We start from the raw sequence: 15,019 nt of genomic DNA on the forward strand, positions 1-15,019 counted from the left end.
TGTGGCATAATGTGGGGAAAAGGTCAAAGGAAAGTATCTGCGGGGCAAGACACGAAACATTAGTCCGCTGTGATAGGCTTTCACCACAGAATAAAGCCTGAAGCTATCATGTATGCGTTCTCCTTATAACACTTCTTTACAATATCGCGGTCTCACGTCACGCATCAGGTCACGTCACCGGAGTATACGGCACATGCTGATCATTTCAGCGCTCCCTTAGCTGTGCTCTCGTTTTGCACAAAGATCCCGCTCTCGCTGAGGCATATTCAGTTTCCTTGTTCGACTAATTATCTTTTTTCCGACACCGTCTGTCGCTCTGCACGCGCCTCCAGGGACACATTCATACGTGTGGATAGTACTGCGATACATGGTGCAGACCCTGAAGGAGCATTTACCCACTGATAGTGGATTGCACAATGTGTATTTTGAACTGTATTGTTTATTCCAAGAAACACAACTTAGAACTCATAGGAAATGTATCTTTAAAGCTCACATAGAGTGGTCCTGTTGCACATATATGTTAATTATGGAGGTCTACTTCCATATATTAACTTGTTTTTATGGTCAAAAACCTCCTAGTTGCTGTTAATGAGCCGATAGAAATCTCTCCTTACTGACGCTCTCCTCAGCCGCGATATTTCAGACATATATCTCACACCCAGAAGACAGTGTGTGTTGTGATTGGCCAGCCAGCGTAGAGCCTTCCCAACTGTCTTGTGATTGGCCAATATCCGGAAGTGACATAATGAGCACACCAGCTCTCAGAAGCGCAGCTCCCCCCTCTGGAACGGTGGATGCACTGCTACTCATTATCAAAACATTGTTTTGACAATATTTAAAGTCCCTTTTATGACTTTGACCCAGAGTCAGAAGACACTGTCGCTCGTGAAACACCTCCACAACGGACGTTATTCTTCTTCTGCGGTACAATGTACGCAACCGGATGTGCTGGTTACGTAACCAGAAGGGTTTTTTTCAGAGAGCCCGAGATTACAATACATCATAGCGTTCCCAGCAATGGCTGAACTGTTTGTTTCTAACCTTCAGGGCTTCATAAAACAGGTAATGTCGCAGATACACACCAAAAAAACAACGTTAATTGGAACTTCCAGTCTAGGTCCACTTTAATGTTTTATTCTTAATTCATATACAGTATATACACACATTCACGTCATCATTTCACAATATCGACAAGGAAAAAAGGTCTAAAACATCGCTGAACAGAATATTATATTATTCTACATTATTTAATAAATCATCTTACTTTGACAAAATGAACAGCATAAGACGTTTGGTCACTGGTCAGCAACGTGGAGCTAAATATAGCTGTGACTAAATGGTCTCCTGGGTCCTGCTACTGCCGTGGTGGGAGTGCAGAGACTCTACTGATGAGCAACTGGAATGTGTTACTGAAAAACTGTTGCTGAGCATTGTTTTTTGACTTGTCTACCGTCAGCAGGAAGGAAACGAGGAAAACCCAAGGATTTTTAGCCACTTGATAAAAGACTTACGTTATAAAAGCTCTACTTTTACGTTCTTTGACATTCTTTTTTTTGACTGAAAACTGAAGATGAAAGTTGCTCTGGGGAGCGCTCACACCAAAGTCAATAGAGAAAATAAACATATTTACACTGCGGCACAAGTTGGCGGTGGTGTTTGAAATCCTTTGTTTGCGTTTACCTCAGTGTCTAATGCCGAGGTAAACATATCCTTATGATATTATAAGCATGTGTAGATTTTATTAGGTGAGGGCTAAGCATTGACTTTATTACTTTATTACCTTATACAACCCTAACTATCATTGGAGATCTTAATAGTGACCTAAATCAGTCTATTCTACTTGGGTTCACATTAAACTGTGCAAATACCAGTGCAGAGCAGCCCAGACTCTTTCCAGCAAGAGGGTGTGTTGGCATTAAGGGAGTGTTCCTGTGCAGGTCTGCACACAGGAGCTTCCTCGTGCATGTCATTATTTTCATTTTCACTGCTGGCACCAGTCTCTGGCAGCCTCCAAATCTTCAGAGGAGGAAATAACCGTAATAATGTGTCCGCACAAGCACAGAGGGAGCGATGGGAACATTCTCAGTAACAGTGAAATGGAGCGAGTTTAGCACAGCGAGAAGCGCCTGGAGTTGATGTTCATCTTGGTGAGGCCCAGGTGTTTCAGCGGGGTGGACAGAGCGAAGGCGGCCTTCATGGGGATGTCGCACAGCAGGTCCGATTCCTCGCCGCACTCCTCCAGCTCGTACGACGCGTCGTCCAGCATCTCCTTATGGCGGTCGCACACCTGCTCCACTTTGAGCCGGTGGATCTCGCTGCGCAGACGGATCAGCTGACGGGCCAGGCGGTTGTCCTGCACCTGCATCTCCCGCTGAGGAGGCAGCAGAGGGTGGGGGAGGTTGAAGAGAAAGTGAGATTCAGTGGAAGTGTGGATTTATAACATTTATTATCTCCACCAAAGCGTTATCTTTGCAGATGTCAGGAATAAAATTATTCTGAGTTTCTCCTGAAGCCAAATAGGAAGTAAAACTATACTGAATAGCCACCAGGAGGCGACTCCTCTGATTGCAAAAAGATGTCAATTTGAATGGGAAAATTAGCCTACGTCTCAATTAATAAAGGCTACTGGTTTTCATCATGGCACGGTTCAGTTTGGTACAGTATGGTGTGGCTTTGAATGGTAAAGCCCTGGGTGAGGCTTGCGTTACAAGTAAGAACGGTACCTTAACTCGGTAAGCGGGGTGTGCATGTAGCATGATGTCATAATGGTGCGACAACGACAAACGAAGGCATGGAATGCAACACAACAGACAACAGGAGGTCGTCCAGCAGCTCTATTTTTTTCCCCTGCTCAGTCTGTGGCTGTTTTTCTGTCGCCCCAATCAGCTGACTGTCGTGGGCGGAACCAATCTAGCTCCACCCTGACTGTACCATACCATTTTTATTTAGTTTCCCCAAGGATAGGGCGCCAACAAATGGAATGGTTGGAGCTGGTTATTTTGGTACTATTCCTACTAAATTTTGTAAATTGCATTCCCAATAAGAGGGAAATTGACAAATTGCCACACATGTCTGTTTATTTATCATCATTTATCATGGTTATGAGCAGCATAATGCAAAAAGTAAACAACATAGTTTGATTCCATTTTACGGGCATGTACTGCAGGTCGTGGCTGAAGGAAGAGAGCGATTCGATTTTGTTGATGGTAGAGGTTTGCACTCCCTGAGTGTTTACACTCGTTTTAATCCTAGTTTAATCTACTCATCGGAGGGTGTTGATCACTGACTTGTGCAATATATGGGCAGCAGCAGCAGCAGCAGCAAGAGCCTGCACGACTGTGAGCGTTCAGACATCCAGTTGTTGCAAAACTATTTGTTTAGACTAGAAGGACCACGCAGTGAGGTCACTGCGGCGATGCCTCGAATTAAAGCGTGGCGCTCATGCAGGGCAAATCACTGACACATGAAACCTTTTAAGATGACGTGTGTGTGTGTGTTTTGTAGCAATGTCTGTTTGTGAGCAGCACAACGTAAAATCAAATGTTCCTGGGATGTAGTTATGGTGATCCAGATACAGGATTTGGTTAAAACAACAGTTTACGTTGAAACATTAGAGAGTTTATTGACATGCCAATAACTTCTAGAATGTCAGTATTGCTTAAAAACAAACATGTAATTGTTTTTCAGTGTTACTGTGTATTTTGGTCAATATCTGGATCAAGAACCAGATTTGAAGCATGTTGGATATGCTGAGTGTCAAGAGCTGTTATTTAATCATTTGTTTTATTAGTTTTACTCTTGTCCTCTGATTTTATTTTTTGTTGTTGCATTTTTGTCTTATTTATACTGTTATTTTCACAATCAATTTATCTGTAGATCATTGTCTCGATTCATCGAGTACTTGCTTGGTCCCTAAAATGTAAGAAAGTGTGCAAAAACCTGGAAATGATGATGTTCTCAAATGTAAGTTTCAGTTTGAATTATTTATTTGTTTCATGGAGGCAAAGAAACCAGAAAATATTCACATTTAAGAAGCTGAAAACTTATTTTAATTATTGAAAACTGATTAATTGATTATCAAAAGAGTTTAATTATAGATTTGTGTTAACTAAATGGAGACCTGTGAATTGTTTGGAACACATTAAAAGTACAATTAAATAAATAAAATTAACATTTTATTTTTGCCCTGTTGCTTAAAACCCCTAAAACAAAAGTTGAACACTTACCAGCTCTTTTCTCAGGAACTCCAAAGCGTCATCGATGGTGTCAAAGCCGCAGATGTTGCGCACAACCAGTTGTGAGTTCTCGTTGCGCAGAATGACCGGCACGGAGCCGACCCGTTCCACCGCAGGTTCCGCACCGTCTGCACTGGAGCTGTTGTCCTTCCACGGTCCGCTCTGGAGCCGCTCCTGCCACTCCAGATATGACGGTCTGCGGGTCTGAAGCTTCAGCTTCTCTGTGAGCGCTTTGACGTTGTCCAGGTCCTCGGCGTTTGCCTCGCAGGACTCATCTTCACTATCTCTCTGATCCATCTGACCACAGACAGTGAGAGGACGCAGTGGGCAAGCAGTCAGTGGACAAACGCGAGGATCCACGGAAAGTTTGTGCTCAGCTTTTAAAGTGCAACAGGTTTTTGAAGGAAAACCTCCTTTATATGGAGAGTGACCGCCCATCCCACACACACACACACACACACACACACACATACACACGCACGCACGCACGCACGCACGCACACACACACACACAGAGGCATAAACACATGGGACACCTGACGATGTGATTCCCAAACTGAGGGCTGTTGCCTCCTAGTGGGCCGTGACGGTACTGCAGGTGGGCTGTGAAAGGTCATTCAATATAAATAAATATAATGTTTTTATTTCTAACCATTCTGTTACCAACATTTGGTATGCGTACTTCTAATTGCCGTAATTAAATAAAGAATTACGGGTTACTTCCGGTACTTCGCCGGAAGTAAACAAGCCGCCATTGTTGCGGGGGCGTATCCTTACAATATGCGATTGAATGAGATATGCCGTAAGAAGTGTACATTTTGTACTTTTACCTGTACTTTTTATGAAGAATTACTTTATGACAACGATGTCTAGGAAGTCGGGAAGAACCTGTCCATTTCACGGCTGCTCCAACAGCAGTGGGAAACTGCAACTTTGGATTAAAACCCGAATGCGAACTACGCAAACCTTTACCTTATGAAGAGTGCACCTGTCTGGGGCTGTACGGTCTACATCGATTCCATGGGTGTGCAAAGGACCAAGATGTTCGCCAGAAATGGATAAAAAATATTAACAGAGGGGACTTTCCCAAGGACGTTCCCAAAAGCAGCAGCACGGTAAATTTTGGTTAACACTTTTGGTTAATCTCACAATGAATAGCATGCGGCTGCCTAGTTTAACAGAGTGAAAAAGTAATGTCAGCTAACACTGTTTAGCTAGCTGACGTTAGACGTTTATTTAATATATATATACATAAATATATACATATATGTATATTAAATATAAATTAATTATTAATATATTAATTATTTAAGATATATACATATATTAATTATAATTTTTTCTCTCTAGCAGAACAAACTATATATTTTGCTGGCCCACCTGTAATACCTCCAAGTTCCACAAGTGGGCCACAGCGCACACTGGTGTAGAATACAGTCTTACACACATAAACTGTACAATGACTCAATTTTTTTTATTTATTTCACTTTAACTTGAGTGTTTAGACCAGTACTTTTACTTGTACTTAAGTAAAATGTTATAAAAAATAGTGGTACTTTTACTAGAGTAGAATATTTCAGTTCTCTTTCCACACCAGACACAAACATTAAAAGAACTAAACAGATGCCCTTAAAACCCTACAAATATCTACTCTCACTGAATGGAGGAACTGTATAAGGTTTAGTGTTGCTTTATGGGTTGTAATTAGTGTGCATTGTGTGTGTGTGTGCTCCCATCTTGTGGTCATTTATTGTAAAGCAAACACATCAGTGCTTCCTCTCTCTCTCTCCAGTGTTCAAACTTCTACCAGTGACACATGTTAGTGTCTCTGTCTCAGGAAGCGTGCACTTCCGTTTTCAGTCAACCCAAGACACACTTTTGTTTTTTTTGCTTGTTCCATTACTAGATCTCTCTGCTGCTGCTGTCACCTGTGTTTGAGGGAGGGGTGTAGCTATATAATGTGGCTGCCTGTGTTCACAAAATCTATTTTTAGCCCCTTTATCGTCAAAAACAAACAGAAAGCAACTACAGTCAGAGGTGTAGACCGAGCAGGAGGCTTGTTGCTTTCATTTTCCTGTAAGAGAGAGAGAGGCGAGGAAGTGATTTGGAGCAGGGGGCAGTTCTACGTGTGTGTGTGTGTGTGTGTGTGTGTGAGAGAGAGAAAAGTCCAGGAGCTGAGGCTTGTTATTAGTGTTGTTTTTTCATTTGGATGGAGTTTTCTGAGCACATCAAGACAGCCAATGTGGAGGATGTGGTGCTGCGGCAGCCCCTGCACCCGCCGAGCAGAGGCACCCTGTGTGTCACCGGCCACCACCTGCTCTTCTCGGACAGAGAGGAGGGGAGCGCTCGTCAGGTTTTACTGCTCATCAGAAACATAGATGCCACTGAGAAAAGGTGAGGGGGGTCAGGGACTGAGCATCACTGCATCTCATCAAAGTGACAATCCAATCTTGATGTTGTGTCTAATCTAATTTAATGACTTCATGGGTCATTCTTTTATTCCCTCTGGAGATGACAAACATCTGCATGGACAATACCTAACCAGTGCCACATGTGACCAATCCCCCCTTATCTAATTCACACTTAATTACATTATTCCTCAAATCTTTTTTTAACCAGTGTGGAAAACCTCTGGGGCTCTTCTGGCCTCTTCTCAGGCCGCAATGAAAGGTTGGACAACATTTGTGTTGCCTTGTTTTCTTTTTTCGTCTGCGCTGCTTTTTGGTGCTGCAGAAGGAAATTTGCTAACAAGATTGCAGCAACTCTCTTTCGCCTCTCTCTCTCGACACACACACACACAGGTTGTGAGTTGCTTGCTGTTATCAGTCTGTTGCTGTGCACCCTCGTCAAAGCTGAAATGTTGCTGAAACAGCTTGATTTTTTGCTGTAAGTCAAACTTTCTGGATGTTTATTTCCACTGTATTCTGAGATTCATAATGGTGTGTGTGTGTGTTTGTAGGATATCTGGATCCTCAGGCACAATAACCATCAAGTGTAAAGATTTGCGAGTTCTCCAGCTCGACATCCCAGGCATGGAGCAGTGTCTCAACATCGCACACTCTATCGAGGTATAATCACAGAATCCAAAGCCATGTTGACATTTCACAATCTATACATCATGTCTTACGTGTCCTCTTCTCCGTCATGCCTGCTTCAAATCTGATCACAATCTCAATTTCACAATACAATAACCTCCCTCTAACTCCCTACAGACCCTGTCCGGTCTGGACTGCGTGTCGGAGATGTATCCTTTCTTTTACAGACCTCCTGATCTCAGCCTGCAGGAACCCTGGGGTCTCTCATCCCCCGAGAAGTATTTTAGTCACACGAAAGAGCTCGTAAGTAACATAAAACTCTGTATGAGAACACACACGCTCACTAATATAACCTTTAACTACAATGGTCACCCACACCCACATGACAGGAAAATTACAGGAAAGCGTGAATGTAGGGGGTCGACATTCAGGATATCCCTGTTGCTTAGCTTTCATTTGTTTTCCCTTAACTCTAGAGCGCTGCACACACAGCTTGAATTCATGTTTACGCGATCTTCCTCTGGGATTAGCACAGTGCCATGGCGAGGGGCAGAACATTGTTGCATGTGTTCTGTATAGGCACAATATTCCCAGAACATGGGATATATCTGTACTTGTCATCAGACTGACTTCAGAGGGAACTGACTGGGGCTTTGTCTGCTTTGTGAACCGTAACATTTGATTTAAATAAAATGTGTTGTTCAGATGTGTCAAGTGGAGTTTTAAATGATCTATCTGCAGTGACCAATGTGACTAAATGAAATGTATTTTGTGTTAGGGCACGACTGTAATTACTGCGTTTGTTATTTGCCTCTGTGTGAATCACCCTCTCTCTCTCCTCTGTTTGCAGCACGGCAGCTGGAGACTGAGCAGTGTGAACAGAGAATACTCGGTGTGTCCCAGCTACCCCACAGCTGTCATCGTTCCTAAGGATATGGACGATGACATGCTGGTCAAAGTGGCCAAGTTCAGACAGGGAGGACGCTTCCCTGTGCTCTGCTATTACCACCAAAAGAACGGCATGGTAAGATTTTCTCCTCCAGCAGATGTGTGTCCCAACACATGCAACTATCTTCTTTGGTTCCCAAAATCATTAACAAAGAAAGGAGGAGATGGAGTAACAAAACAAGGCTATGCATGAGGATGTCGACATCCAATCAACCGGTTTTAGCTAATAAAATGAAATGATAATTCTGTTCCTAGTAGAGGATGGGTTAAATGCATAGAAAGCATTTCCCTAAGGGATAAAGTATACAAAGAAAAACAAATAATAAACACATCTACAATAGTCTGGAGTTTCCTGCAAACCTAGTCTGTCTTGGACAGCTAGTCATTTCTAACAAAACTATAAATTTTTCAGGTCATCCTGCGCAGCAGTCAGCCACTGACAGGAGCCAACAGGAAGCGCTGCAGGGAAGATGAGCTCCTCCTCCAGGCTGTGATTGACAGCTCAGACAAAGGTTACATTATTGACACACGCTCGAGTCAGCAGGCTCAGCAGGCCCGGATGACAGGTGGAGGCTTTGAGTCCAAATCGTGCTACAGTAACTGGAAGCGACTGCACAGACAGATGGAAAGGTTTGTGGGAGAAGTTGATTTTTTTCTCACTTTTTAACAACATCGAGACGAACGATCGAATTAACCTCTGTGACCCCATCCGTCTTCCCATGTGTGTGAAACAGAGGTAAAGCCCTGCAGGAGAGTCTGATTAAGCTGGTAGAGGCCTGTGGTGATGAATCCAATAATATGGACCGTTGGCTCAGTAAGCTTGAGAATTCAAAGTGGCTGTCGCACGTTCAAACCGCTCTGTCGACCGCTGGCCTGCTGGCAGAGTGTGTGGAGAGGTACGAGCTCACAGCACACAACATACACTAACTTTCAAATGGTACATAGGTGTATAGAGGCCCATTTCTAATGGTACATTGTGTTTGCTAATCGCGTTAGAAGGCTATTGGATGGTTAGAAATCCCTTGAAAACCGTTGTGCACTTATGTTACCCAGGCATTAGTGGTGGAGATGGTTCTTAGATGCTTTAGAGGGGGAAAAAAGTATAGATCTGAAGATACCACACAACATAAATGGATTAAGGAACAGATTTCTGAAGACAACAGCAAGAATATAGGTTGAAAAAGACTATGTGTTGCTGTGCTACTGGATAGAGGATGCCAGAGGATAATAAGCAGCTGTTTTCTCAGTTGACAGCTCCAGGAAATGACAGCAACATTTCAGAGTGTGCATGCAAAAGAGACAGGATGAAACACAAACCTCAACCAACGTGGTAAAAAGAATAGACTTCCTGACTGAATAACAGAAAAATACCACGAGCAAAGGTTTGTCAGGTTGTAATGACACCACCAAATATAGACCAGGCTAAAAGTGTTTTAAACCTTCTCTAGTTGTTGTGTGTGTTTGTGGTTATTTACATATGAATGGTGGTTTTTTTGCAGGGACGGTCACTCAGTACTGGTTCATGGCTCTGAAGGGACAGATTCCACTTTGCTCATCAGCACTCTGGCACAGCTCATCATGGACCCGTGCTGCCGCACCTTGGAAGGCTTCCTGGCTCTGCTGGAGAGGGAGTGGGTACAGGTGTGTGGAATAAATGTGAAATAAATGACAAGAAATAACACGCAAAACAACACATTGTGTGTATATTGTGCGTCTCAGGCGGGACACCCGTTCCAGCAGCGGTGTGCCCATTCGGCCTACTCCCACACTCGTCTCCAGCAGGAGTCGCCGGTCTTCCTGCTGCTGCTGGACTGCGTGTGGCAGCTGTGGCGTCAGTTCCCTCTGGCTCTGGGATTCTCGGAGACGCTGCTCCTGAGGCTGGCGACTGAGGCCTACGCCTCCGACTACGGCACCTTCCTCTGTAACAGCGATCAGGATAGGTCAGCGCGACTTCCTGTCTTCGTGACATTGATAAAGAATGTCTGACACAAGACCTTTTAACCTCATCAGGGGTGTTTCAAGACAAAAGTCTTTCTCTTTACTGCAGGTGTTTACTAGAAGTGAAGGAGAAGACTCATTGTTTGTTCCAGGCCCTGCTGAGACCTAAGGAGAGAGAGATTTACTCCAACCCCCTGTACGAGCGCACTGAGCTGGCAATCTGGCCCTCAGTCCACCCTCAGTCCCTGCAGCTCTGGAAAGGTAAGCTTGGATTGGAACCTGATGTTATATTTTAGTATCACTGATATATAGGTATCTAGATGAAGCTTTTTTTCCAGGTTTGACAAACACTGATCGATGTTTTTTAATTTTATGGACCAAACGATTAATCGAGAAGATAATAGAGGGATTAATCGATTACGAAAATAATCGTGAGTTGCAGCTCTTCTGGTATAATTAGTTTCCCAGTTTAGTTGTATCTCACAACTGTAAGTTATTTCTGCCACTATGGGTCTCTCAATCCAAACAGTAACAGAAGACCTATAGGAAGCAGCATGGAATCATGGGAATTGTTGTCATGTTTGGTTTGGAGAGTCTAACCAGTAGTACAGAATATTCTATTTCCTTTTTCACTCTCGTGTTTCATAGGAGGTTTACAGGAGGCTATAAAAGTTATAATGTAGCTGAAACTATCAGGCTGAACAAACACTGTGGATGTGGACTCTACAACAACAGCCTCTGTTTGAACCTTATACTGGTCTTTTTTTTTTTTTACTGCTTTTGAGCAAAACTGGTTTCCAAAAATGGTCATTATTTCAAAATAAAACAGGAAACGGAACATACGACTACTCAGGATGTTACAGAAACTTGAATAGAAGTACAGATTTCTGTTGGAAACACTTTGGCGAGAATGTAAGTACACTATTCCCAAAAAAATATACGATATTTAAGATATTGTAATGCAGAAATAACATATTATATATCACGTTATAGACCAACTGGTCTGTCCCTCCTACACAACCCAGTCTCATCCCATTCTCAATCTCCTCCTCAGTCTCATCCTCTACTTATTCAATATAACATATTGTGTTTTTGTCGTCTTTGATGATTCTTGGTGCCGACTCATGCCCAAAATCTGATCCACAGGCTTCTTTCTGAGATGGACCAAGCAGACTCGGCACCTGGAGGAGGCTCAGGAGGAAATAAGAAACATGGTGATCGAGTGGGGGAGGCTGGTGCTCAGCTGATAGTAACCCTTCCTATTATGAAAGAATAATGTGAGGACGGCCGGAGTCAACATGTTGAACGTGTTGAATGAGGACGAATGTTCCGACGTGCAATGTCCTTGGGCTGTGTAAATTGACAACCAGATCGTGTTTTTATGTAAACTATATTTTATTCTTTCATAAAACTTGATTTAAGAAAACAAAAGTTTGTTGATTGAGGCTTTTTAATTTCACATTTTACTGTTTTAAAACTGCCCCGGGGAGAATCATCATCTATGTATTCCACTGGGTTTATTATTTTCTTACATAGTCATTCATAAACAACGATCAAAAGATTGAGGATCGTACGAATGAACCCCCCCCCCTCCTCTTTGTCCTGTTAAGCTCAGCTAAACACTGTGCACAATACAAATCCCTGCACACAGCAAGTCAGCACGATTGCTCGCACGCACACAGCTTCACAAGCTGGAGACTGAAGTGCTGTTCAGTCAAGAGACAAGCGGACAAGAACCACATAGGCCATACAGTGTGACTTCATACAGCTGCTTATTTACTGGGGACTGGGGAGCTGAAACTCTGTGGATGTTCATCATATTCTAACAGTTAAATGCTCTGAAGAATGTTTTGCAATTTAGTGTAGTAGAATAGTTTGTGATCTGCTGGTGTTGGATCAAAAGTCGTCTGATTTTGTCAACACTCAGGTAATCTATTTCTTTTACATCCTATACACTTATATCATTGTATGATAGAATAGAGTGTGATTTAAGTTCTGTTTAACGTCTCTGAAGAACCGCAGAGGAGATGCTGCTCGGCGTGAGGGTCTGTGCGCCCACGGAGGCTTTGCTGGGCCTGTTTTGCCGAGGTTCCCTGAGGAGGACGTGGAGCTTGTCCCGTCGTGGCGTCAGTTCTTCGCACAGACAGTTGAGCAAGTGGAACAGCGTGGAGAGCTGCAGCCCCCTACCTCGACCTGAAAACCCCCGCATCCTCATCACAGGTGATTCAAATATCAGTCTGTATTTAGCGTGTAGTAGCCGCAACTGTATGACCTGTATTAACACCGACTCTGTTTGGCTGCCTTTGGGTCATACCACTGTCACGATAGTGGTTAAAAAACTTGCAAAATGCCTTGCTGAAAGATACATTTTCAGGGAGTGGCACTTCCATACACATCCTATGTTTCAAATAAAATGATTTGTGGTAATATTTTATCCAAAAAAATGATATTGTGGCATCATTGGAATACTATAGAGAAGTCCGTTCTTTGTTTTCGAGTTGTTTTCACCTTGCACCAGGACCCCATTTTGACGCATCACAATAGAGAGCATGCAGACTGCTCGTGGGGAGAATAATAGGCTGTTGTCTCTTTTTGAGCCACGATAAAGCCTTTTTTTCTCAACATGAGCATGGTGCAACCAAAACACACTGATGTTATTTTCATACCAAACTCCCTAACATTGTTTTTTGTACAGGTGGCCTTGGGCAGTTAGGTGTGGGGCTCGCACAATTACTGAGGTGAGATCTTCGGACAATACTTGGACGTTAAAGTTTGCGATGGTTATGATGTTTGATGTTATTTCTGTATTAATGTGTAGGAAACAGTACGGAAAAGAGAATGTGATCCTGTCAGACATCAAGAAACCTCCACCTCATGTTATCAACGATGGTAAGCTTAATCTATTTCAAGGATTATCACTTTCTGGCTGAAATAAGAGACTAAACTTCCCACTTCCCCCTCTTTTCCCATCAGGTCCGTTTGTGTACGCCGACGTGCTGGACTACAAGAATCTCAGAGAGCTGATTGTCAATAATCGGATCACTTGGCTGATCCACTACAGCGCTGTGCTGAGCGTCGTGGGCGAGGCTAATGTGGCTCTGGCGCGCAAGATCAACATCTCAGGTTTGCTTGATTGGCACACAGCATTTACAAGTGCCACCTTTTCTTCCTCCATGCTGAGTGTTTGTCGTGTTGTGCGTCTAGGCCTTCATAATGTCCTGGACTTGGCCCTAGAGAATTGTCTGCGCCTCTTCGTTCCCAGCACCATTGGTGCGTTTGGTCCCTCTTCTCCCCGTGACCCGGCCCCAGACCTCTGTATCCAGAGACCTCAGACAATTTACGGCGTGTCCAAAGTGCACGGCGAACTGATGGGGGAGGTACAGTTATTTTAACAGAGACACAGATAATGGCTAACTGCATACAGTGAACCCAAATCGTTTTGGTATGTCATTGTTTCTTCAGTACCTTCATCATAAATATGGCCTGGACTTCCGCTGCCTACGTTACCCAGGTGTGATATCAGCCACAACAAATCCTGGAGGAGGAACAACAGGTATTAAACAACATCCGCATATACTACACAAGGTAGACGTAATACAATGGAATAAGCACTCTGTCTTTACAGACTATGCAGTTCAAATCTTCCACGATGCTGTCAGCACTGGTCACCATGCGTGCTATTTGCGGCCCGACACCCGTCTTCCCATGATGCATATCTCTGACTGCCACCGTGCCACAGTAGAGTTCATGCAGGCCCCCGAGTGTCGGCTGTCTTTGCGCACCTATAACATCGCCGCCATGAGTTTCACTCCAGAGGAGTTGGCACAAGAGATTTGCAAGCATCTCCCCCAGTTCAAAGTCACCTACAACCCAGATTCTGTCCGCCAGACCATCGGTATGAACTTGGAGCTGTATGTAGATTGTGATATCTCTACTGTATAACTCTTGACTATTTAAATGTTATTTTGAAATGATTTGTTTTGCAGCAGACAGCTGGCCTGTGAGGTTCGATGACACCAATGCCCAGAGAGACTGGGGCTGGGCACCAACCCTTGAGATTGAAGAGATGGTGATAAACATGTTGCACTCCATTCGACACAAGAGGACCACTGAGGGCTTGCCAGTCAGCTAGCTTAATCCTCCTTCGAAAAGCCTGACCGATGGTTTACCCCAAACCAACCGACAATACACCATCTTTTACTTCTGTCGCAGACATTGTCAACCACTGTTCTATGTTACTCTGGAACATCACAGCAATGAGCCAAGGATTGTTTACAAGGTGTGGATTCTCAGTCAGAACCTATAAGACAGAGAAATGTGACACACAAGCATGCACATATCAGTCAGTCTTTTTCAGGGACTAATATACTGTTAAACCTTCTTATCATCTTTGTTGCCTGTAATTGTTCCCACGGTGTAAACATAACGTCATATTTACCACATGCATGGACAACACAGTTCTGTTACAGTGCTAGATAAAAGAATAGGTAATAAACCTATTGTACTCTATGATATGACTATGATATAACTATCTGGAATGGCTCGCTAAGTTAACTGAATGGATTTAAATGGACAATATTAAAATAATCTTTGTGAAAAAATCACACACTTTGTATGCACAAACTGACACTGTTACATCTATCAGGAAGCATGTACATATACTTTTTTGGTCAGCAGTGTGATTTTGGCAATTAATAAATATGAGTAACAAATGATGCTTTATTTACTTGATTGCACTGGAAATGATGACTAACATTTTTTTAAACAATTTTTAAACAAAACATATTTAAATGACAGCCATTACACAAATCCTGGTTATTATACCAATAGTAATTTTATTGATTTGTTGCTATCTCATCCTAC

At 43.1% G+C, this 15,019-nt stretch overlaps 3 protein-coding genes across 3 annotated transcripts; 2 read left to right on the forward strand and 1 right to left on the reverse strand.

The window, feature by feature from the left end:
• Positions 1 to 1,112: 1,112 nt before the first annotated feature.
• On the reverse strand, positions 1,113 to 4,570 carry fam167b (family with sequence similarity 167 member B). The gene is made up of 2 exons (XM_083907443.1): positions 4,227 to 4,570; positions 1,113 to 2,371 (listed from the first exon to the last, which is right to left on the reverse strand). Exons 1-2 carry the CDS (start codon positions 4,530 to 4,532, stop codon positions 2,108 to 2,110), a joined length of 570 nt encoding a protein of 189 aa, XP_083763569.1. The 5' UTR covers positions 4,533 to 4,570; the 3' UTR covers positions 1,113 to 2,107.
• Positions 4,571 to 6,444: 1,874 nt separating this feature from the next.
• LOC310942543 (myotubularin-related protein 9) lies at positions 6,445 to 11,403 on the forward strand (the record flags this gene model as incomplete). Its single annotated transcript, XM_083907944.1, has 11 exons — positions 6,445 to 6,629; positions 6,855 to 6,905; positions 7,195 to 7,303; positions 7,448 to 7,573; positions 8,121 to 8,294; positions 8,631 to 8,848; positions 8,953 to 9,114; positions 9,718 to 9,859; positions 9,938 to 10,158; positions 10,266 to 10,417; positions 11,303 to 11,403. 11 exons carry the CDS (start codon positions 6,445 to 6,447, stop codon positions 11,401 to 11,403), a joined length of 1,641 nt encoding a protein of 546 aa, XP_083764070.1.
• Positions 11,404 to 12,183: 780 nt separating this feature from the next.
• Positions 12,184 to 14,288, forward strand: tdh2 (L-threonine dehydrogenase 2; the record flags this gene model as incomplete). Its single annotated transcript, XM_083908041.1, has 7 exons — positions 12,184 to 12,376; positions 12,852 to 12,894; positions 12,975 to 13,045; positions 13,130 to 13,533; positions 13,619 to 13,709; positions 13,782 to 14,051; positions 14,143 to 14,288. The coding sequence occupies 7 exons, from the start codon at positions 12,184 to 12,186 to the stop codon at positions 14,286 to 14,288; spliced, it is 1,218 nt and encodes a 405-aa protein (XP_083764167.1).
• Positions 14,289 to 15,019: the final 731 nt, after the last annotated feature.

This window comes from Microchirus variegatus (genome assembly GCF_963457635.1).
Source record: "Microchirus variegatus genome assembly, chromosome: 21".
Lineage (NCBI taxonomy): Eukaryota > Metazoa > Chordata > Actinopteri > Pleuronectiformes > Soleidae > Microchirus > Microchirus variegatus.